General features: G+C 42.5%; 1 protein-coding gene across 1 annotated transcript in view; it reads right to left on the reverse strand.

The window, feature by feature from the left end:
* CRYL1 (crystallin lambda 1) overlaps positions 1 to 24,902 on the reverse strand; it is a 169,197-nt gene that overhangs the window by 134,644 nt on the left and 9,651 nt on the right. The window contains exon 2 of the mRNA XM_058547807.1: positions 16,771 to 16,878. Coding sequence (XP_058403790.1) covers positions 16,771 to 16,878 — 108 coding nt within the window. The remainder of the gene's footprint in view (positions 1 to 16,770; positions 16,879 to 24,902) is intronic.

The raw sequence follows: 24,902 nt of genomic DNA on the forward strand, positions 1-24,902 counted from the left end.
GGGCTCCCATATGTATGAAACTTGTTTGTTTTTCTCCTTTCTTATATCATTAATCTGTCCTATATCAATTTAATTATTAGAATAGCCAAATAACCTAGAAGAGAAGGGAAATTTTTTCCACCCTTTCATTATCGACTCCCATTTCCAAAATAGGGCTTGCTATGCTCTTACAAACCACTTAATGTGGGAATAAAATACAAATTAACAAAGTAAATGTAATTTTACTTATTTAGGAATACCACACATTCCTTACAGTTCTTTATAATGGTATGTATTCCCCTGAACAGTTTTTCATTATCAATAAATTACTTCCTACTGCTCCCTACATCACCTCCATTAAATCAAATACTAAGTTCTTTGCACTACCATTTTCCACACCTCCACACCTTTTAAAAACACTTTGACTCAATCTGCAGAAATCCTTTTACCTCTCAGTTCCTTTTTTATTATTAGTCAATGTTCCCTTAGGAGGTGTATTTTCTTCTGCCTTACAGTAATAGAATATGTGCCTTTTGAGCTGTTTTTATTGAGATTTAAAATTTATCTAGGGGCCAGCCCCAGGGCTTAGCAGTTAAGTGCGCGCACTCTGCTACTGGCGGCCCGGGTTCAGATCCCAGGCGTGCACCGATGCACCGCTTCTCTGGCCATGCTGAGGCCGTGTCCCACATACAGCAACTAGAAGGATGTGCAACTATGACGTACGGCTATCTACTGGGGCTTTGGTGGAAAAAAAAAAGGAGGAGGATTGGCAATAGATGTTAGCTCAGAGCTGGTCTTTCTCAGCAAAAAGAGGAGGATTGGCACGGATGTTAGCTCAGGGCTGATCTTCCTCACAAAAAAAAAATTTAAAAATCAATAAATAAATAAATAAAATTTATCTAAAGACTTTTGAAGACTTCTACTTGCAATACTATGGTGGAACAGTCTCTGAAGGGCCTCTGTTTACAAAATCACAGGATCCTGCTGTCTTGACATGAGTACAGCCATGTTTGGCCGCTCCATTGACCTACAGCCACCAGCACAAAAAGAAATATAAAACCTGCTTTCTGCATGGTGGGAACTGGCACTTCTCCCATGGAGATAGTTGCAATGTGTAAAAATTTCAAGGCCCTTCGGGCGCCGCAGCCTGGAGCAGACTGGCCATCTGTGCCGGGCTGGGATGATAAGCAGGGTAAACAATGCACGTACACAACTACTGGGCTGGGACCATAGCCGGGGGGCTCAGTCACTGATAACCATTTGTGCATGGGAACACTAAATGCTTGCTCTGCAAAATCTGTAACTGCTTATATAAACTGCTAGAAACCGAGGCCTGGTAAGAGTTCCACCTGTGGAAGGGACGCCTTGCCCAGGACGTGTGATCCCCGCCCAGCCATGTCGATTGACAGGACTCTCCCTGCAGTGGGGCGTGGATGTTGTGAGTAATTGATTTATTGTGGAGTTTGTTGTGAATAATTGATTTGATGTGTTCTCTTTTCAGTCAACCTGGTGTTTCTCTTTCCGGTTGATTTGTGTCATTTCCCTTTAGTCGATCTGGTGTTTCCCTTTCCGATCGATCTGATGTTTTTCCCTCTCATTATATGACCTATTCAAATCTGCTGCTATCTCAGCCGATGTGGATGTTTTCCCTTTCCAGTCGAGCTGGTGTTTTTTCCCTCTTATTATTTGACCTATTCAGATCTGTTTGCGGACTATTGCCTTTACTATCCTCTATATAATAAAATATACCTTCAGTCCATTTGTTTGGAGTGGAAAGTTTTTTTTACATCTCCGATCGAAGCGGACTATTGCCTTTACTATCCTCTATATAATAAAATATACCTTCAGTCCATTTGTTTGGAGTGGAAAGTTTTTTTTACATCTCCGATCGAATCCCCGAACCTCTCATAACATAATTGGCACTGTGAGCAGGATTCGATTAAGGAGATGGCTTTCCTGTTCAAACAAAAGGTAACTGAAGCCAAGGTGGAAGAAATTCCAGGATGGGAGGACCCTCCCTCTTGCACTCTGGCTGGGGAGTGGGCTCGTAGGTCAGGATTATGTGAATCTTGGGATGTTTGTCTGCGAGATATGAATCATTGGATGTGACCAAAGCTTTGCAGACAGTAGGGGGAAAAAAAAGAGAGAGATCATGTTTCTTTTCCTGCACGGCGAGGTTGTTGTTTACTGACTGCTTATCGTCAGGCTATGGAAAATAGGGATAAAATACAAGGGAGAAGGTGCTTGTGAAAAAAGATGTTTCAGATTTACAGTCCCGGCTGATGTCACCCAAAATAGGAACTCTTTCCTTGCCATGAGCCTGGCATTCTAGTTTTATTTGTCCTCTCTTATGTGACAAATAGAGAGCCTGAATATGTATCCAATAATAATGTGGCGAGCCAGCGGGGAGGCTCTTTGTCCGTGGCTCGGTGGCCCTGGGCCAGGTGGGATGTCCTGGGAAACAGTCCAGCAGCTGCCTAGGTGATTTGCCCCTAGGGACTGCTCCCAGTGCTTTCCAACTGACCTGGCACCGCTGACCCTGGACATGTTTTCTTATGACAGGGAAACAGGCTCTAGAATTATTTGTTTGTTCATTTGTCTGTTTGTTGGTTTTTGCTTACACAGAGAACTCCCTTCCCCTCCATCTGGGGTCCTGTCTCTTTAAGAGGCAGGGCCATCCCTACTGGAGTGGGAATAGTTGTAGGACTTTTACCCAATCTGTTAGAAACACCTATCTGCTCTGTTTGGGATCCCATTTGACTGTCTGTTCTGCATGTTTGTAATTTTGAAGGGGGGGGGGAATTCCATCTGTCCCCAAAGAAAGCCCTCTGGGCCACCTCTTGGCTAAATGCGCTGACTTCAGCTAGGAGCCCATGTCCAAGAAGAAGATAGTTTTTTCTTGTAACAACACATGGCCACAACATTCCATAGACTCCAGAGAAAAAGTGACCAAAATGGGGCAATTTCAGTTTACCAAAACTCATGTATTTGCTTATGCAATTGGAAAAAGCCAGCTAAAAAGTGGAAAGCCTATTTTAATCTTTGAGGTTTCTAAATAAAATCAGGAATACTGTACTGCCTCTTTAGAAGAAAGTAATTAGACACACCGGCAGCCGAAGCTGAGTCTGCTGCTCCTCTCCCCTCTCTTGCTGAGCTTCCCGCTTCAACGCCCCCGGAATTCCTGATCTGAAATTAAGCAAGTGAAAATAAGTAAACTTTTGAAGTAATTTGAAATTGTGATGGCTATTCTGGAGAACCTCTGTTTCAGATGAGTCCACCTTAAGGGTCACCCTTAAAAGAGAGGATTCAAAACCTCTCACGATGAAATGCAATCTTTAATTAATACACCGACCGAGACTTCTAAAAGACAAAGTTATTTCAAAATGTCTGCCTTTGGTTTCTTATCTCAGAGAAACTGAAAGATGCTTACATTTATTGATAAACATGTTCTGTGCATGTTGAGGGATTTTCTATGAAAAAGTACACATTTCTGGGAAGTCTATATACAAAAAAAGCAAAATGTATGTTGTCCGTAAAAAAGGTATAGAAAATAGAGATATTTTTGTTTGTTTTATTAAGAAAGATAAATTTGTCCTAAAGTACTAAGAAAAGAAAAAAGACATGGGACAAATTCTAAATGCAAAAAGTAAGTGACAAAAGGTTTGTGGAAGTAAAACCCTGAGGAGTTTTGTACATGATCAAGTTGGCTAAAGAAAGCTGGTGAAAAACAAGGATTTGGCTTTCTTTCTTATAAAGGTAATTTTCTTAAACTTTTGGTCTACTCTTTATACAGAAATTAAAAGATGTTCTTTTGAGTAAGTCTATATAAAAGACAAAACATCTATGTTCTGTTAAAATAATTTCCTATGTTCAAAAGGACTGAAGTCTCTCTTAAGGTTTTTGTATTTTGACTGTTTTAACTCTCTGTTTGCCTTTCACTGTTTCTGTTGTCAACTTGATTAAATGAATAACTAGGCACTGTTTCCTATTGGACCAAGTGTTTTAAAATTTTTTGATATTTTTGATAAACTGCCAAAATTAAAGTTTTTTTTTAACTTAAAAAGAAATTATGAAAAGACATATGATTATGGTGCCAAAACACAATTGTTACTGTATTTCGTGTTGATGCTCACAGTTCTTTAATTTCTACAGAATAAAAGTATAACTCTTAACGCTGATCAGCTGATGCAAAGTCGTGCAACACACAACTCAGGCTTAGCACAATGGGTCCAGGAAAAGAGTGGACACGTGGAAGAACAAACTTCATACAGGTGGGCACAACAAAGGGGAATCCCTGTCACCCATGATGATATTGCCACTGCAGCATAACAATGTCAGTTATGCGAACAGTTAAATAAACAGGGAGTTCCACACCCCTACCAAGGTCATATTCAAAAGGGATTATTTCCCGCCCATACCTGATAAATAGATTTTATTGAACCATCGCCAAATTCTTGTGGATATGTTTATGCCTGCACTGCTGTTGATACATATTCTGGTTATTTATTGGCTATGCTGGCTAAAGTAGCCACCCAACAGAGTGCCATAAAATTATTAGATACAATTAAGTTATACTATGGAACACCAAGGCAGATTCAGAGGGACAACGGTTCTCACTTTACAGGTAAGTTGATTCAAACTTATACAAAGGAAAATCATATAGAATGGATTTATCATATACCTTATTACCCCCAAGCTGCAGGCCTCATAAAACGAATGAATGGATTGCTTAAACAACAATTGAGGAAACTCGGTCATGGCTCATTAAAGGAGTGGCACAACCATCTAAGTACTGCTCTAAATATGTTAAACAGGCCACTAGGCCCCAATGAGACTCCTTTGTCAAGGTTATTACCAGCAAACATTACAGAAGTGGCAGCCACCACCCATGAGTTTATGACCTTAACTTGTTGGCCCTTGACTCAGTCTGCTAAACCGCCTTTTCGTGCCACGGCCGAAGCGGCTGGATTGGATTTATCTATTGTTTATTCCATTCAATTGCCCCCTAAAAAGCAATCTATAGTCCCTACCGGGATAGGGGTACAATTGCCCAAAAACACTTTTGGTTTGTTAAAAGGACACTCTGGACTGGCAACAAAAGGTACTGATGCACTAGGAGGAGTCATTGATTCAGATTACCAAGGAGAAATAAAATTTATATTATATAATGGTAGTGACAGTGCTAACTATAAAGTTTGGAAAATAAATGGGACAATTATTGGTACTTCCTCTCCTAACTCCAAGTGTGTCACAAGGACAACCTCCAACTAAATTAACTAAAAGAGGAATGCAAGAATTTGGGTCTACAGATGGATAGAAACCTGGAGCAAAAGTGTGGGTGACATACCCACCCAATGCGGCTCTCCGTGCCGCAGAAGTAGTGGCCCAAGGGCCCACTGCAACACTCACAGTCATGTATCCAGGAAATGAACAATTATATCAGGTTCCTAAAAATTCTGTTTCTTTACATAAACAGATATTCCTGCTGTGCTCGCTATGCTGTGCTGCAACTCCATGTCTGCTGCAGACCTACACCCCAACTAATGTCTCCCTAGGACAACCTTTGACCCTGCACTGTTAGACCAACTGCTCTACACCAGTGGGACCTGTAACCTGGACTATGAATGGCCGAGAAATTTGGTCTCAGAAACATCAAGCAACTTCTCAGTATAAGCCTATCTCTGATCAATTACACAAAACTAATTATAATTTCTCTATTACCCTGCCTTCTGCTACCCTCCACGATGGGGGCTGGTCTAGACTTCTACAAGCTAATTTGTTAGGCCTAGATGTTATCTTATCTAATGTTATCTTTGATGCTGTACATGATTTACAAGATCAAGTTAATAACATTTCATATTCTAGGGGATTGTTTGATTGGTTACCTTGGGGTTTGGGTCCTTTATTGCAAGACAGTTTTGTAATTATTATAATCATTAAATTTCGGGTTCTTGGGTGTGCCTTGTGTACGAAGTTCATTGTCTATGCACATGGTGTCTTATGGTTAATGGAGATGGCCACAGCCGAAAATGTCTTGACATGAGTACAGCCACGTTTGGCCGCTCCATTGACCTACAGCCACCAGCACAAAAAGAAATATAAAAGCTGCTTTCTGCATGGTGGGAACTGGCACTTCTCCCATGGAGATAGTTGCAATGTGTAAAGATTTCAAGGCCCTTGGGGCGCCGCAGCCTGGAGCAGACTGGCCGTCTGTGCCGGGCTGGGAGGATAAGCAGGGTAAAAAATGCACGTACACAACTACTGGGCTGGGACGACAGCCGGAGGGGGCTCAGTGCACGTACACCACTGATAACCATTTGTGCATGGGAACACTAAATGCTTGCTCTGCAAAATCTGTAACCCGCTGGAAACCGAGGCCTGGTGAGAGTTCCACCTGTGGGAGGGATGCCTTGCCCAGGACGTGTGATCCTTGCCCAGCCATGTCGACTGACAGGACTCTCCCTGCAGTGGGGCGTGGATGTTGTAAATAACTGATTTATCATGGAGTAATTGATTTATTGTGAAGTAACTGATCTGATGTGTTCTCTTTTCCGTCAACCTGGTGTTTCTCTTTCCGGTTGATTTGTGTCATTTCCCTTTAGTCGATCTGGTGTTTCCCTTTCCGATCGATCTGATGTTCTTCCCTCTTATTATATGACCTATTCGAATCTGCTGCTATCTCAGCCAATGTGGATGTTTTCCCTTTCCAGTTGAGCTGGTGTTTTTTCCCCTCTTATTATTTGACCTATTCGGATCTGTTTATGGACTATCGCCTTTACTATCCTCTATATAATAAAATATACCTTCAGTCCATTTGTTTGGAGTGGAAAGTTTTTTTTACGTCTCCAATCGAATCCCCGAATGTCTCATAACACCTGCATAAGAATAATTTTTATGCATTAGGGAGTTGCAGCAAGTATAGCAAGTAAGGACATTTTTCAAGGCTCCCCCTTTAATCAAAAATAGAAAAAGTGGGGCTGGCCCACGGTGTAGCGGTTAAGTGCACGCGCTCTGCTGCTGGCAGCCCAGGTTTGGATCCCGGGCGCGCACCGATGCACCGCTTGTCAGGCGATGCTGTGGCAGCGTCCTAAGTAAAGTGGAGGAAGATGGGTCGGATGTTAGCCCAGGGCCAGTCTTCCTCAGCAAAAAAAAAGAGGAGGATTGGCGGATGTTAGCTCAGGGCTGATCTTCCTCACAAAAAAAAAAAAGGAAAAAAATAGAAAAACAACTCAAAAAAGACAAACAAATGGCAACTAAGCCTATGAAAAGACGCTGTACACCATATGTCATCAAGGAAATGCAAATTAAAACAATAAGATACCACTTTACACCTATTAAAATGGCCAAAATCCGGAACACTGACAACACCAAATGCTGGTGAGGATGTTGAGCAACAGGAACTCTCATTCATTGCTGGTGGGAATGCAAAATGGTACAGCCACTTTGGAAGACAGTTTGGCAGTTTCTTACAAAACTAAACATACTATTACCTTATGATCCAGCAATCAAGCTCCTTGGTATTTACCCAAAAGAGTTGAAACTTAAGTTCACATAGAAACCTGCACACAGATATTTATAGCTGTTTTATTCATAATTGCCAAAACTTGGAAGCAACCAAGATGTCCTTCAGCAGGTGAATAGATAAATAAACTGTGGTATATCCAGACAATGGAATATTATTCAGCGATAAAAAGAAGTGAGCTATCAAGCCACAAAAAGACATGAAGGAATCTTCAAGACATATTACTAAGTGAAAGAAGCCAATCTGAAAAGGCTACCCACTATATGACAACCATATGACATTGTGGAAAAGGCAAAACTATGGAGACAGTGAAAAGATCAGTAGTTGCCAGGGACTGGAGGGCAGTGACAGATGAACAGGCAGAGCATAGTGGAATTTTAGGGCAGTGAGTCTACTCTGTATGATACCATTATGATGGATATATGTCATTGTGCATTTGTCCAAACCCATAGAATGTACAACACGGAGAGAATCGTAATGTAAACTATGGATTTTGGATAATTATGATGTGTCAATGTAGGTTCGTTAATTGTAACAAATGTATCACTCTGGCAGGAGATGTTGAGAATGGGGACGGGGGCAAATGGGAAATCTCTTTACCTCTCCTCAATTTTGCCATGAACCTCAAACTGCTCTAAAAAATAAAATCTATTTAAAAAAAAAAAAAGAAAATCTAGGAACTAAAAAGAAGGAGCTGTTTCATTAAGAAATATTTATCAACTAAAAAATAAAGGAACTGAAAGTGTCACCAACTAGTGCCCAGAGGAACGCAAGGGTGGGTTTGGAAGTGTCGGGAAAGAGGGAGACTCCCCCTCCACCTTTTCCCTTAAGGTTCTTATGGCTGGCCAAATAATTAAAAGACAGGTTAGCAGGAGAAAATAATGCCAAGCTTAATAACATGTATACATGGGAGAAACCAGGGAAACTGAGTTTCTCAACACAATAGCAGCGATTTTCATCTTAAATACCATCTTTAGCTAAAGACAAAGGAAGATGTTGGGGGTGGGGGGTTTGGGATTTCAGAGGGGAAGAAGACAATTCACATGGAGAGGGAAATGTAAATGTTTGTCAGACAATTCTTTACAGGGCCACCTACAGAGAATGTGGCCGGAGAGACAGAAATCACAGTAATCAAGAGTATGTAGATTTAAGTCTTCTTCTTCTGTCCTGATAAGAGTTTCTAGAAATAAGGTCATCCCCCCCCCCCAGCTTTTCCCACTACACCACAGAGGGAGATACCTTTACAAATGTAAATATTTGGCAAACAGAACTTTGAAAAGAATGGGCCTAGCGAGGACCCTACCAGTCTGTCTATACCCAGAGTTAAATTCCTTTAGGCAGTTAGTGGGGGAGGTCAAACGTCCATCAGAGAAAATAATCAAGGTAAAGACACATATTCAGGGTGGCCCAATTTTGATCTCCCACAGAAGCATTTAACTGCTGTTATGTTAAGGAGACAACCAGTAGCCACCCTGAAGCTAACCAAGTCTCCCTACAAGAGCTGTGCCTGTGACCTTGCCTTATTTTTAATGCGAAGATCTCTTCAAGAGGAGATTAAGCCTCATTACCATAATCTGCAGTGTACCCCCCTTTCCCTTTTGAATATTCATTCCCCAACCAAACAAGAGTTCCTCCCTCCCTTTATTCGGGGACGTCATGACTTTGGAAATGACTCCTCATGGCCTCCTATCTGCTGCAAATACACTTTACTTTGTGAGACAACTTCCACTGGTGGAGAGTCTTATTTAACTCACCAGGAGGGGAGCCCACTTGGTTCAGTAAAAAAACGAGCAAAAGGCAGGGTTTCCTGTCTTTATCCCCTAAGAATAAATGCCATGAGCAGCTCTGTGCCTACAGACTCTCAGGATCAGGTGTGAAGGAGACTAAGTCAGATAGCTAGTTAATCCCCAGAACTAGGAAGGCAAATAAAATGGGTGGTAAAGAAAACCCACAATGGAGAAAACTATATCCAATTTAGGCCCAAGCTTTCCACAGATTAGGATCAATAAAATATGAGTTCACAATCCAAGATCACCAAACACACACTGCAAAATTTATTTTTCTTCTTAGCACCTATCACTATTGTGATATTGTGATTTATAATAAGAAATATTTATTTGGTCTTCATCCCCATTCCTGGCACAGAGCTCCTAAAACCCTTAGACTTTCCTGTGAGCAGGGCAATAAAGGGGTCTTTTGTTATGTTAACGAGGATACTTTTGGAAAGCCCCTGAGGGTGGGGAGCCAATAATGTGTTCAGAGGGTTGGAACTTTCAGTCCTGCCCCACCCCACCTCAGGAAAGGGGAGAGCTGGAGACTAAGTTTAGTCAGCAATGGCCAACGATTTAATCAATCATGCCTATGTAATGAAGCCCCCATAAAAACTCCAAAGGACAGGGTTCAGAGAGCTTCTGGGTTGGTGAACACGCGGCAGTTTGAGGAGAGTGGCGTGCCCACAGAGCACAGAAGCTCCGCACCCCTCCTCACATACTTTGCCCTATGTCTCTCGTCATCTGGCTGTTGATTTGTATCCTTTACTATCCTTTGTAATAAACTGGTCATCTAGTGAGTAAACTGGCTTCCTGAGTTCTATGAGCCCTTTTAGCAAATTATGGAACCCAAGGAGGGGGTTGTAGGATCCTCTGATTTACAGCCAGTGGGTCGGAAGTACAGCTAACAACCTGGACTTGCGATTGGTATCTGAAGTGCAGGGCAGTCTTATGGAACTGAGCCCTTAACCTGTGGGATCTGATGCCATCTCCAGGTAGATAGTGTCAGAACTGAGATGAACTGTAGGACACTGACAAGAGATTTTCACATATTGAGGTATATGGGGTAACTATTCAGGTTCAAAACTTGAACAGTTCTTCAAAGCCTGACTTATGGCCTATCACACATACATTGTACATCTGCTTTAACCATTAAAGTAAAGGATGCACTCTCTTTTTTTTTAACTTTATTTTTTAATTTTTTTTTTTTTTTTGGTGAAGAAGATCAGCCCTGAGCTAACATCTGCCAATCCTCCTCTTTTTGCCAAGGAAGACTGGCCCTGAGCTAACGGCTGTACCCATCTCCCTCTATTTTATATGTGGGATGCTGCCACAGCATGGCTTGATAAGCGGTGCATAGGTCTGGCCCCAGATCCCAACTAGCAAACCCTGGGCCGCTGAAGCAGAGCACACGAACTTAACGACTACGCCACCAAGCCAGCCCCAAGAATGCACTCTCTTAAGATAAGAATTCGTACTTCCCCTCCTATGCCCTATTAGAATTGCCCTATTGGTAATACCCTAGTGGTAACGCCTGAATTAATCCCTTTCCCAGACAACAGGGTCATGTCAACCTGCTAATTTGCAACTGAATATCTCTTTGAAACTTTGATGAGTATGTATCCTGGGCATGTTTAACGTATGTTCTTTGTTCTAAAAAGGTATAAGACTGTACTCAAAACCATGTTTCTCCAGAACGCTTTCTTCCTTTCTGGAAAAGACCTTCCTAGGATATAATCCTCACTTTGGCTCAAGTAAAACTCACCTTACCTCTTACTTATAGAATGGTTATTGGTTATTCTACATCAACAACACCAGCTGGTGTTGGAGAATTGCCTGGCGGTGTGGGGGAAAACTCACAAATCAGAATTGGAGTCAGAATCTTAACTATTTATACCAAGATTGAGAAACTTTTTCCGTAAACGGCCACATAATAATATTTTAGGCTTTGTGGCTACCTAAGGTCTCTGTTACATAGTCTTCTTTTTTTATTATATAATCCTTAAAAATGTAAAAACCAATCTTAGTTCATGGCATATAAAAAACAGGCTGCAGGCCAGATTTGGCCAGCTGGTGGTGTCTTGCCAACTCCCGATCTGACACACCGTATATTTCAGTGATTCATTTGGGATTATCTACATCTCTACTCTTCCCTCTCCCTGTAGAATGTGAGTTCCTCAAGCTCAGAGATCTTAGTCTAGTGTGTTTACTACTTGATCCCCAGTGCTAAAATGCACCCAGCTCACAGGAGGTGCTCAGTCAGGATTGCTTTTTTCAGTTTTGTTTGTTTGTTTGTTTGTCTTGTGAGGAAGATCAGCCCTGAGCTAACATCCAATGCCCATCTCCTCTTTTTGCTGAGGAAGACTGGCCCTGGGCTAACATCTGTACCCATCTTCCTCCACTTTATATGGGACGCCACCATAGCATGGCCCGACAAGCAGTGCCTCGGTGTGCGCCCAGGATCCGAACCTGCGAACCCTGAGCCACCGAAGTGGAGCACGCGCATTTAACCGCTACACCACCAGGCCGGCCCCTAGTCAGGATTTTTTAATGAATGAAAGTAGAATAAGTCAATCAGGAAAAAAAAATTGTTTTATTTAAAGCCCCTCAATGATTTCTATAGTGGAGGCCATTGTTGCTCCACCCAGATCTCTTTGAATCCCTTTTACCAGCACTGTTTTTGAATTCTTTGTTGCTAAAGGTTCACACCTACCCTCTTCCTCAGGGTCCTACCCTAGACCCAGACCACAGACCTGGAAGTCCTCAGGAGTTCACATCCAACCAGGAAGGCCCCTAGTCATGACACCAGCTCAGCACAAGGTAGACATAAGGGAAGCCATGTTGTAGAAAAGAAACCACATTGTAACTTTGAATGACCTCTGATTAATTAACCCAGCTGGATATGCACCCTCCAGGAGACATACATGCTCTGTGGATTTTATGGCCCCTCCCAGCTGTGATAAGCTGATAACTTTGTTCTTTTGAGTTCCTTAGGAATGTGACAACCACAGGGCAGAGAGTCTATGCTGATAGCCGTCATCAATGACAACTGAAAGATCAGGGTAGAAGGCATTGCTCCAGTCTCTGATACCAGGTGTCTGCCCCACCCGGAAGCCAGACGCCTCTCCCACCCTGAGACCAATCCCCTATATAACTGGCCTGTAGTCTTTGTTCTGTAAGCTGGTTCTTTCGGACATGAGTCAGCCATCTTCCCCCTGGCTAGCAAGCTGTAATAAAACCCTTTCTCTCCTACCACCTTGTCTCTCAACTACTGGCACGTCTTGCAGCAGGCAGACAACCCCTCCTTGGGCAGTAAAACGCAGTGACTGACGCAGGAATATGAAAGCTCAGCTCTCTTGCCTTAAAAGGTGACAAACTTTGCAGAGTCCTTCATGCTCCAGAACTCCATGGACTCTTGTTGAGCCTGGGACTTCTGAAATCACACCCTTAGTTGGCTTCTTGATCTTCCTTATCCTGTCCCCTCACTCCCTCACTGGTTTGTTCTGGGAGTACTTCCTTAATAAATCACTGGCCCAGAATCACATTCTTAGTGCAGTGGGCAGCACATCAGTCTCATAAATCACTGGCCCAGAAAGCCTCATGTCAGGAGCTGATTCTGAGGAACCTCAGGCATTGGAATTATCAGATAGATAATATAAAAAAGTATGCATTAAATGCTCAAAGATTTGAAAAATGGAACCACAAAGAATGACCAAACAATGAGCAACTATTAAAAATGAGTAGATAAATTTGGAAAAGAAGCAAACAGAACTTTTAAAATGAAAATTTAATTATTAAATTAAACTCAGTGGATGATTTAAATAGCAGATTAGACACAGCTAAAACTAGAATTAGTAAACTGGAAGAAAGATCTAAAAAGTATATCAAGATTCCAAAGTATTCCAAAGACACAGGGAGACAGAAAATATGAAAGAGAGGTTAAAAGATTTGAAGGCTAGGGGCCAGCGGAGTGGCATAGGGGTTAAGGTTGCGTGCTCCACTTCAGCAGCCCAGGTTCACGGGTTCGAATCCCAAGTGTGGACCCACATTTCTCATCAAGCCATGCTGTGGCAGCAACCCACATGAAAAATAGAGGAAGACTGGCACAGATGTTAGCTCAGGGCCAATCTTCCTCACCAAAAAAAAAAAGATATAAAGGCTACAATGAGTTATAATCAGAATCCCAGATGGAAAAACAGATCCAGCAATCTCACTCCTAGGCATGTACCCTGTAGACACTCTTGCACTTACGCACCTGGGAGACATATGCAAGGATATTAATGGCAGCATTGTGTACAACAGCCCCAAACTGGAAATAGTTATAATGTTCATCAAAAGAATAAAAGACAAATAAATTACAGCAAAGTCACACAGCAGAACATTATATAGCAATGAAAATAGATGTACTACAACTACAAGCAATAACATAAATGAATCTCAAGAATATTTTTATAAAGCACAAAAATAAGCAAAACTAAATCCATATATTGTTTAGGGATACATATATACAATAAAACTATTTTTTTAGGCAGGGTAATGGTAAATACAAAATAAAGGATATTTCTTACTTCTGGTGGGAAGACAGGGGAATCAGATCCAAAAGGTGCACATATGGTACTGATAATATTCTAGATCTTAAGTTGAGTAGTAAGGTCATGAATGTTTATTTTATTTTATTTTATTATTATTTTTTTTTGGTGAAGAAGATAGTCCCTGAGCTAACATCTGTGCCAGTCTTCCTCTATTTTGTATGTGGGACGCCACCACAGCATGGCTTGATGAACAGCGTGTAGGTCCACACCCGGGATCTGAACCCGTGAACCCTGGGCCACCAAAGCAGAGCACGCAAACTTAACCACTACGCCACTGGACCAGGCCCCATGAATGTTTATTTTATTATATTCTTCATAAATCAGTAAAAATGATCTATTCTTTTGTACATATCAAATATTATATTAAAAGTAACATTTGCAGGATCTCTATAAAGCAAATAGTATAGATGGATGCTGACAATGCCCAGATCCACCTTTAACACGTCAGATGGAGCAGGGCTAGAAACTCGTGTCTTACTGTGTCTTTGAGTGGGTTACTGACCATTCATAGACCCAAGTTTTCTCATAAAATACTGGCAATAATATCTGCCTCAAACGGTTTATTTATTTATTTATTTATTTTTTGTGAGGAAGCACAGCTCTGAGCTAACATCCGTGCTAATCCTCCTCTTTTTGCTGAGGAAGACCAGCTCTGAGCTAACATCTATTGCCAATCCTCCTCCTTTTTTTTCCCCAAAGCCCCAGTAGATAGTTGTATGTCATAGCTGCACATCCTTCTAGTTGCTGTATGTGGGACGTGGCCTCAGCACGGTTGGAGAAGCGGTCCATCAGTGCGAGCCTGGATCCGAACCCCGGGCCGCCAGTAGTGGAGTGCACGCACTTAACCGCTAAGCCATGGGGCCAGCCCCACAAAGGGTTTACTATGAGAATTAATATGGTAAGATTACTAGACTATAAGCTCCATGGTGGATAAGACTACATCCAAGACTATGTCTTGTTCATCTATGTATCCCTAGTGAACAGCACATGCCTGGAATGTAGTAGGTAGCTATGTCAATTCCTCTTCCTGCTGCAACAGTATAAAATAAAGCATTGGAGGGGCCGGCCTGGTGGCGCAAGCGGTTAAGTGCGCACGCTCCGCTGCGGTGGCCCGGGGTTCACTGATTCGGATCCCAGGCACACAACGTCGCACTGCTTGGCAGGCCATGCTGTGGTGATGTCCCATATAAAGTGGGGGAAGATGAGCACGGATGTTAGCCCAGAGCCAGTCTTTCTCAGCAAAAAAAAAGAGGATGATTGGCAGATGTTAGCACAGGGTTGATCTCACACACACAAAAAAATAAAGCATTGGAGGTGCACGTATTTAGTTTTATAGTGGTTGTCTCATTTCTTGGTTCTTGTTTGTTTTGCTTGTTTTTTATAAGTTTTTTTTTTTTTTTTAAGGAAGATCTGTCCTGAGCTAACATCCGATGCCAATCCTCCTCTTTTTCCTGAGGAAGACTGACCCTGGCCTAACATCTGTGCCCATCTTCCTCTACTTTATATGGGATGCCACCACAGCATGACTTGACAAGCAGTGCATCGGTACACGCCCGGGGTCTGAACCTGCGAACTCTGGGCCGCCAAAGCTGAGCACACGCACTTAACTGCCGCGCCACCAGGCCAGCCCCTGTTTGTTTTTTAGATTGACATTTTATCTTGGCATTGGCTATATGTTACTATATGTGAGAAGGAACTTGACTTCTCCAGGTTTTAGGTTCTTAAGGTACTAAGGTATATAATTTCTGGGCCGGCCCCGTGGCTTAGCGGTTAAGTGCACGCGCTCTGCTACTGGCGGCCCGGTTCGGATCCCGGGCGCGCACCGACGCACCGCTTCTCCGGCCATGCTGAGGCCGCGTCCCACATACAGCAACTAGAAGGATGTGCAGCTATGACACACAACTATCTACTGGGGCTTTGGGGAAAAAAAGGAGGAGGACTGGCAATAGATGTTAGCTCAGAGCCGATCTTCCTCAGGAAAAAAAGGGATTAGCATGGATGTCAGCTCAGGGCTGATCTTCCTCACAAACCAAAAACAACAAGGTATATAATTTCTTGATGCCTATTAGCCTGACATCTTACCCTATACATGTCTTTTCAAAGAGTAGATGATAAAACATATTTTTGTTACACAAAAATGCAAATTCAAGTTACACATTCATGGATATCCCCCAAAGAAGGATAATAACTACCTAAACAAAACCATGTCTGAGATGGTCAAAATGGTGATCAGTGATAGTCATCTTAGTGGATGTGAATTAGGGCGCATCTCATTAGTTTGGTTTTTCTATCTCTGACCTCCCTATTCTTGGCCTTTTTCCTTTGGTTCCTATTCTTCTTCTGTCCCTTGTCATTGTCCCTAAAATCAGCCCTCCACGTGATTAGCACTCAGCATTTGCCAAGTTTCTCTACTCTCATGCCTTAACTATTACAGTTATCACAGTTAATTTGGGTCCTGCCATCATTAGACCAATAAGTCAAAACAAACCTAGGAGCTCTGCTGCTAAAATGGAATGCCCATGCAGCTCTGGCTATCACATGCTGAAAGCCAGCTCACCTGCCCAGAGAGAGAGCCAGAAACCCAGATCTCCAGCCCTGTGTGACACAGCAAGAGAAGTCTACAAACTCACTCAGGCTTGAAGCCTAAGACTTACGTTCAGTTCCTCCACTCCCATCACATATCTTTACAATCCTAAGGGTCCTTCCTCACAATTTGAGCCCCCTCTTCAGTCTTAGTTCATGTCTCAAACACCCTAGCCTTGGCCTTCACCAGCTCAATGGCACTGTAATAGCCATCAACTGAAAGAGCAAAATCACAGACATTTATAGCCTTGAAAATATGATAAACAAGACGAACTGAGAGCAACAGAGTTGTTTCAATTCCTCCCGAAGGTGCCAGCTGACTTACCTGATGTTTTCCAGGGCATTGGTTATCTGTTGCTGCTCAATATCATAGAGTTTCACTTTGAAGCCTCCACTGGCAAACAACATACCCCAGCTTCGCCCAATGAGTCCACTGAAGGGAAAGAAATTTAAGAAAGGCTTCCAGTTAACTTAATAATAGAACAGATTTTTATTTCAAACCCAAAATGAAATTTTTTAAATTATATACCATTCTATTCTAAAAATATTTAGTATCTTAAAATTACACATTTTGATAGCTGTATTTATTTAAAATGTTGTCTCTTTCCACATAGGAGCTCCTGAATCCTCGACTCTCATGCCAGTGTCAATATTCCGCATGGAGCACCACTGTATGAGTGTACTTAACATACGCTCATACACTGAAACAAAAAATTACAGCAGGGAGGTGGCCGGGTGTCATGGAGGTGAAGGACCTCTATGAGAACCTCCATTTGACTATTGTCACAGGTAAGTCACTTAACTTGAAGAACAGATAGTATGTTCTCTGTTGTCTTCAAATAAATAATTACTGCTACCACCACCACCATTTCAGCATGTATTCAGTGCCAGGCAACATTAAACATTCTATGTGTCTTACCTCTGTTAATCATTACAACAATCCTACAAGGTAGGTGCTATTATTATTTCCATTTTATACATGGGAAAATTGAGGCACAGAGGGTTAAAACTACACATGCTATAAGTGCTGGAGCTCTGAGATGAACCCAACAGTCTGACTCTTGAGTCCTTACCACCACATTCTGCCCACTGTTTCAGACTGATTGATATTGATTGATTGATTATGTATTTTATTTTATTTATTGGAAAAGGAAAAGATAAAAAAGACATGAAGAACTCACAGAGAGTTGTTCAAAAGGTTAAAATGAATGTATGGAGCACATCTCGAGCCCAAATCTTGGTTTCTAATACCATTCTCCAACAAAAGGAAGCAGGGCTCCTTGGAGAGACGGCTGATTCTAGCACTGAGCCAGGAAACATACAAGATGCGCCTGGAGATACTTCTAGTGCCAGAAAGTAAGGAAGTGCTCCAAAGGAAAAAAAAAACCTATATTGATGGGACATATCAAAGGCACACAGGAGCTAACTGAACGAGCTCCCAATGGCCAAGGCTGGAGCAAGCCAAGGGGAAAAGTAAAGCAACGCTGGATTATAACTCAAGGTATAAAATAAATATCCATGAGTCCATACTGACATAAATAAATGTCTGAGTAAATAAATAAATAAATGGGAGAGAAGCCAAATCTCTCTTGCAGAAGAATTCCAAATAATTTATGTAAATGCTCTGTCCTCAAGGGCTTGTAACATAACTCCTCACCCTGGAAACTTCGGCTGTACAGACTGGCTTCCTTCCAAAGAGGGCAGCATGGAAAAGGGGAAAAATCAGAGTAACTTTACAGTGGAGAAAACTGACAAACACTACCTCAGCCAGGTGAACAAGGTCAACATCAACTGTGACAATAATGTTGATCTTATGTACCCTGGAAATGATGTGATGAGAAGGGCACTTCACCTCTGTGGTCTTTCTCCCAAACACCCACCACCCCAGTCTAATAATGAGAAAAACATCAAAAAAATCCCAACAGAGGAACATTCTATAAACTACCTAACCAGTACTCCTCAAAACTGTCAAGGTCATTGAAAATAAAGAAAATCTAAGAAACTGTCACAGTCAAGAGGAGCCAAAAAAGAAATGACAAGTAAATCTAATTTGGTATGCTGGATGGGATCCTAAACGTTAGGTAAAAACTAAGGAAATCTGAATAAAGTATGGATGTTCCTAAATAATACTGTATCAATATTTGTTCATTAAAGGCAATAAATGTACCATAGTAATGTAAGATGTTAATAATAAGGGAAACTGGGTGAGGGGACAGTCGGACACTTTCTGTACTATCTTCACGATTTTTCCGTAAATCTAAATTGGTCTAAAAACATAAAGCCTATTTTTTTTTATTTATTTATTTTTTTGGTGAGGAAAATCAGCCCTGAGCTAACATCTGTAGCCAATCCTCTTCTTTTTGCTGAGAAAGATTGGTCCTGAGCTAATATCCATGCCCATCTTCCTCTATTTTACATGTGGGACGTCTGCCACAGCATGGCTTGATATGCAACTCGTAGGTCTGTGGGATCTGAACCTGCGAACCCCAGGCCGCGGAAGCAAAGTGCATGAACTTAACCACTACACCACCAGGCCAGCCCCTATAAAGTCTATTTTTTAAAAAATAAATGTATAACAATAATTCCACTCCTAGGCATGTACCCAACAGGAAGGAAAACATATGTCAGAAAAAAAAACTTACATGTTTATATCAGCATTATTCATAACAGCTAAATGCAAACAACTCAAAAGTGCATCAACTAATGAATAAATAAAATGTGGTATACCTATACAACAGAGTTATTCAGCCATAAAAAGGAATGAAGTACTGATACATGCTATGTGGATGAAAGCCAGTCAGAAAGGTCTCCATATTCTATTTATATAAAATGTCCACATTAGGCAAATCCATAGAGACAGAAAGTAGATTTGTGGCTGCCCAGGGCTGAGGGAGGAAAGATGGGGAGTGATAGCTAACGGGTTCGGGGTTTCTTTTTGGGCTAAGAATATTCTAATAGACTGTAGTGATAGCTGTACAACTCTGTGAATATATTAAAAACCACTAAATTGTACATTTTAAATGCGTGAATTGTACAATATATGAATTACATCTCAATAAATCTGTTATTAAAAAATGAATGTATGTGAACACGCTTTGAAAACCAACTCCTGCCACAATAATAATACTTAGTAAGTTCTCAAATTTGGTTGAGTAGAAGGGCAAAGAGGAAACAAATATCACATTTTGTGGAATGTAGAGGGTTACCTTGAAGGATAATTAGAATTCTTTCCCAAAAGGTATTTGCCTGGTATGTGAGTGTTCAGCCAGAGGTGAGGAGATGGAAAGCGTCTCCTCTCATAAGATGTCTGTGGCCCAGATTATAAAGGGTTTTTGCAGAGGAGGTGGCTACAGGAAGGTAGTTCATATGGCTAATATGCAACAAAACTCCTTCAAACCTATCTATCTCCAGTTCCAAACTCCAGTGCTGTTTCATTACAATTACAATGCTTCCAAGCTGGCCAGTCTCAAAGGGTACACCACAAACTTCCTCTTAGGGGACCTATGGACCAACATATACGTTTGTTAACTCTCCACAGGGACAGAACTAGTGGCTGGGCCAGTGAGAATTTACCCAACCTTCTGAGTAATCCAACACTGGATGCAAAGAACAGCTATCTAAATTCAGCATGTTATGTTTTTAAAAATGAACACTGGGGGGCCGGCCCCGTGGTGTAGCGGTAAGGGCGTGCACTCCACTGCTGGCAGCCCGGGTTCGGATCCTGGGCGCGCACCACCGCACCGTTTGTCAGGCCATGCTGAGGCGGCGTCCCACATAAAGTGGAGGAAGATGGGCATGGATGTTAGCTCAGGGCCAGTCTTCCTCAGCAAAAAGAGGAGGATTGGCATGGATGTTAGCTCAGGGCTGATCTTCCTCACAAAAAAAAAATATGAACACTAACTTATTCAGGCTTAAAAGAAAAGAAATTCTGACACACACTACAACAGGGATAAATTTTGAGGACATTATGTTACGTGGAATAAATCAGGCACAAAAAGGCAAATACTGTATGATTCCATTTATATGAGGTCCCTAGAGTAGTCAAATTCATAGAGAGAGAAAGCAGAATAGTGGTTGCCAGGGGCTAAGGGGAGGAAGGGAACGGGAAATTGTTTAATAGGTAGAGAGTTTCAGTTTTGCAAGATGAAAAATTTCTGGAGATTGGTTGCACAACAATGTGAATGTACTTGATACCGCCTCAACACAAGGTTGACATAAGGGAAGCCATATTGTAGAAAAGAAACCCTATTGTAACTTTGAATGACCTCTGATTAACTCAGACATGCTCTGTGGGTTTTACGGCCCCTCCCAGCTGCTATAAGTCGATAACTTTGTTCTCTTGAGTTCCTGAGGAATGTGATGACCCCAGGGCAGACAGTTTATGCTGATAGCCATCATCAATGACAGTTGAAAGATCAGGGTATAGGGCGTTCGTCTGGTCTCTGATGCATATCCAGTAAAACAAAAGACTATCAGGATCTAAGACCAGATGTCGGCCCCCACCTGGAGATCATATGGATGTCCCCACCCAGAGACCAGATGCCTCCCCAACCTGGAGACCAGCTCCCTATAAAACTGGCCTGTAATCTTTGTTCTGTTAGATGGTTCTTCTGGACATGAGTCGGTCATCCTACCTCTTGCTAGCATGCTGTAACAAAAAGTCCTTTCTCGGGCCAGCCCCGTGGCTTAGTGGTTAAGTGCACGCACTCCGCTACTGGTGGCCCGGGTTCGGATCCCGGGCGCACACCTATGGACCACTTCTCCGGCCATGCTGAGGCCGCATCCCACATAAAGCAACTAGAAGGATGTGAAACTATGACATACAACTATCTACTGGGGCTTTGGGGAAAAAAAGGAGGAGGATTGGCAATAGATGTTAGCTCAGAGCCGGTCTTCCTCAGCACAAAGAGGAGGATTAGCATGGATGTTAGCTCAGGGCTGTGCTTCCTCACCAAAAAAAAAATAAATAAATAAAGTCCTTTCTTTCCTCCCACCTTGCCTCTTGACGACTGCCATGTCTTGCGGCAGGCAGAGGACCCCCACCCCCCCCCCCCATTTTGGGTGATAACATACTTAACGCTACTGAACTGTACACTTAAAAATGGTTAAGATGGCAAATTTTACTATGTGCATCTTACCACAATTTAAAACAAAAAATCGTTTTAAATGAACACTAAATTATCCTGCAAGGCTGATTGTGGGTTTGCGCAAGGCTTGCCTACCCCACCAGAGGGCAACTGCCGCTTTCTCACTCGCCTAGAAGAAACTATTTTTTAACAATCTTCGAATCTCAGCTCCAGTGGTTTCCCTACAAGCCTTGCCACCTGTCCCTTTGTTCTCCTGAAGGAGAGACATCAAGGTTACATCTCAGAAGGTAACCTTGGCCCACCCAAGCTCTATCTTCTCAACAGTCTTTCCCCGGGACAAACTCTAGAAAAACTCTACCCCAGCACCCATCTTACGTGTGTCTGCAGGCATGGGTGTGAATGAAGCTGGAGGGGAAGCAAATGACAAACACTTGCATCTTAATTTCTAGGTCTAGGGAGGTTACACACATCTCGTTGGTTTTTTGTGAACTGTTAGGTTTTTAGTCATGGAGATCTAAGTACATGAATAAAAAACAGTGAATTTTGTACAGTGAAGTTCAAAAAAATGCAATGCTTACCAGCAGTATGAATCTGCTTCTGTTTGCTTGTTCAACTGGGTAAACTTTATGCACCAGGAACTATCTGGCCCACCTTTGTATCCCTGGCACATTGCAGAGGCTTGATAAATGTTAGTTGTTGGCAACAAAAAAAGCTTCATTATCTAGTGATAAATACTAGATGATGGTCAACAACCTTCTTCCCATGGGGTTAATACAAAAGCTATAATCATTCCCTGAGGAAATAAAGAGTGCCTACTAGGTCCCAGGCACAGCTCCAGGCACTGGGGATGCAGCAGTGAAAAAAAAAATTCCTGTCCCATGGAGCTTACAGTGGGCAGGCAGACAATAGAGTAAGAGAGTAACGTAGACAGCATTCTAAAAAATAACAAGTGCTAGGGGGAAAGATAAAGAAGGGAAGAGGGACAGCAAGTAGGGGAGTGGGGACCGGGAAGCAGAGAAATTTTAAACCACCACCAGAGACTGTCTCACTGAGGAGGTGACATTTTAGTAAAGAGTTGAAGGAGGTGAGAGGATAAGCCCTGAGGACACCTGGGAGAGGAGTGTTCCCAGCAGAGGGAACAGCAGGTGAAAAGCCCGAGGTGAGAACATGTTGCATGTTCCAGATCACAAGGCTGGTGCAGCTGGAGTGGAGACAGGAGGGAGAGGATGGTTGGCATGAGGTCCGAGAGGGCAGGGGGAGCACCTGAGAGGCCACGCAGAGGTTTTAGCTTTTACTTGGAGTGAGATGAGCAGCTATTAGAAGGTTTTAGAAGAAAGACATGATGAGATTTCAGTTTTAAAATGAACACTCTAGTTGCTTTATTAAGAATATACCTGGCGCCAGCCCCGTGGCTTAGAGGTTAAGTGCGCACGCTCCACTACTGGTGGCCCGGGGTTCCGATCCCGGGCGCGCACCGACACACCGCTTGTCCAGCCATGCTAAGGCAGCATCTCACATACAGCAACTAGAAGGATGTGCAATTATGACATACAACTATCTACTGGGGCTTTGAGAGAAAAAAGGAGAAGGACTGGCAATAGATGTTAGCTCAGAGCCGGTCTTCCTCAGCAAAAAGAGGAGGATTGGTATGGATGTTAGCTCAGGGCTGATCTTCCTCACAAAAAAAAAAAGAATATACCAAAGACAGGCAAAGATGGAAGTAAGGAGACCAGTAAGGAGTCAGGAGGCTATTACAAGAGATGACGGTAGGTTGAACTGGGATGGAAGTAGAGGTGGTGATGAGAAGTAGTCAGCTGAGTTCCGAATACACAATATTTTTGAGGAAGAGCCAACAAGAATTGCTGGTGGGCTGCATGTGAGCTGTAAGAAAAAAAGAATTGAACATGACTCCAAGTGTCTTTTGGACAGCAACAGGAAAGAAAGAGATGTCATTAATTCTGATGGGGAAGACTATAAATGGAGTAGGTTTTGGGAGAGAAGATGGAGAGTTCAGTACAGGATGCTTTACATTTGAGATGTCTTATTGGTACGTCTAGTAAACAATTGGATATAAGTCTTAAGGTTCAGGGGCAAGCTCCGGGCTGAGGATATTAATTTGGTAATTAAATACCATATCTACTGCATAGATATGGTATTTAAAAGCATGAGACTGGATGAGATCACTAAGGAAGTGAATGTAGATAAAGAAGTCAAAGAATTGAGCCTTGGGACACTCCAGCTTTAACGGAGAAGGATATGGAGACAAAAAGGAGCTGCCAGTGAGATGGGAGGAAAACCGAAGGGTCAGGGAAATGAAAGGGGGCCTCGAGGAGAAGGGAGTGACCATCTGGGTCAAAACTGAGAATTAACCACTGGTTTTAGCAAGATAAATGGGGGTAAGGTCTGTGACAAGAGCAGTTTTGGTAGACTGGTATGGAGGAAAGCCTCTTGGGTTTAAGAGAAATGAGCTTCTAGATCTAACTACCAGTTCAGGAAATAAAGGGACAGAGGAACATGTTAAATGACACTACAGGGATACATTCAGCAAAATCTAGAATGTGGGAAATTTTACAGGACAAACGATCCAAGTTCTTCAACAAGTAAACTGCAAGGACCTGGACCATTTCTCAGAGTTATGTTTGCAGAGTTATGTTGAGGGAAGAGGAAATATATCCCTCCAGGACAAAGAGGAAGCTTGCTTACCTCTTACTGTAAAAATGCTGGCTTCCTCAAGCTCAATGTTCCTCTCCTGGAACATACTCACTGAATCTGCAGGTACACACCTGGACTCTCCACTTCACCCCCATGGGACTCGGGGAGAAGAGGAACCACTGCGCATACGATGTTCATGCTGCCTGCTCTGCTATGATTAATAAAGTCCTTTGTCTCTGACCCAGAAGTCTCATGTCCTCTGCCAGCATTTAGGAAACAGTAACAGGCTAAGTTATCAGCTTGCAAGGAGACCAAACATGCAGTAGGGCAAGCTTGTCTCAGTTGTGGTATTATTTCATTGTAGCAACTATATGGGCTGCTTTGGAGAAGGGAGGCTAGAATAGCAGTCACAGGGTGGGCTCCAAGAAGCATACTCTCCATCCTAGTCCCCTTCCCTTCTCCCTCCTAACTCAGCTAATCTATAGTTCAGCTTCTGAGCACAGGAAGCACTTCACACTAGAGACAGTTACAACCCCCACAGCTTCTGTCAGGCTTGGGCCTAGGTGATTTGAAGGAAAGACCTTGTCATGCCTCCTATTGACTTGAAAATCCTGCTAATGCCACAGAAGTTCTATCCAAGCTTCAAAGATCTCACACAATGCTTGCTCACTTGAGCTAAGCCTTTAATATCTACAAGGGGTCATTGAGAGGGGCTACC

This window comes from Diceros bicornis, chromosome 9 (assembly GCF_020826845.1).
Source record: "Diceros bicornis minor isolate mBicDic1 chromosome 9, mDicBic1.mat.cur, whole genome shotgun sequence".
NCBI lineage: Eukaryota > Metazoa > Chordata > Mammalia > Perissodactyla > Rhinocerotidae > Diceros > Diceros bicornis.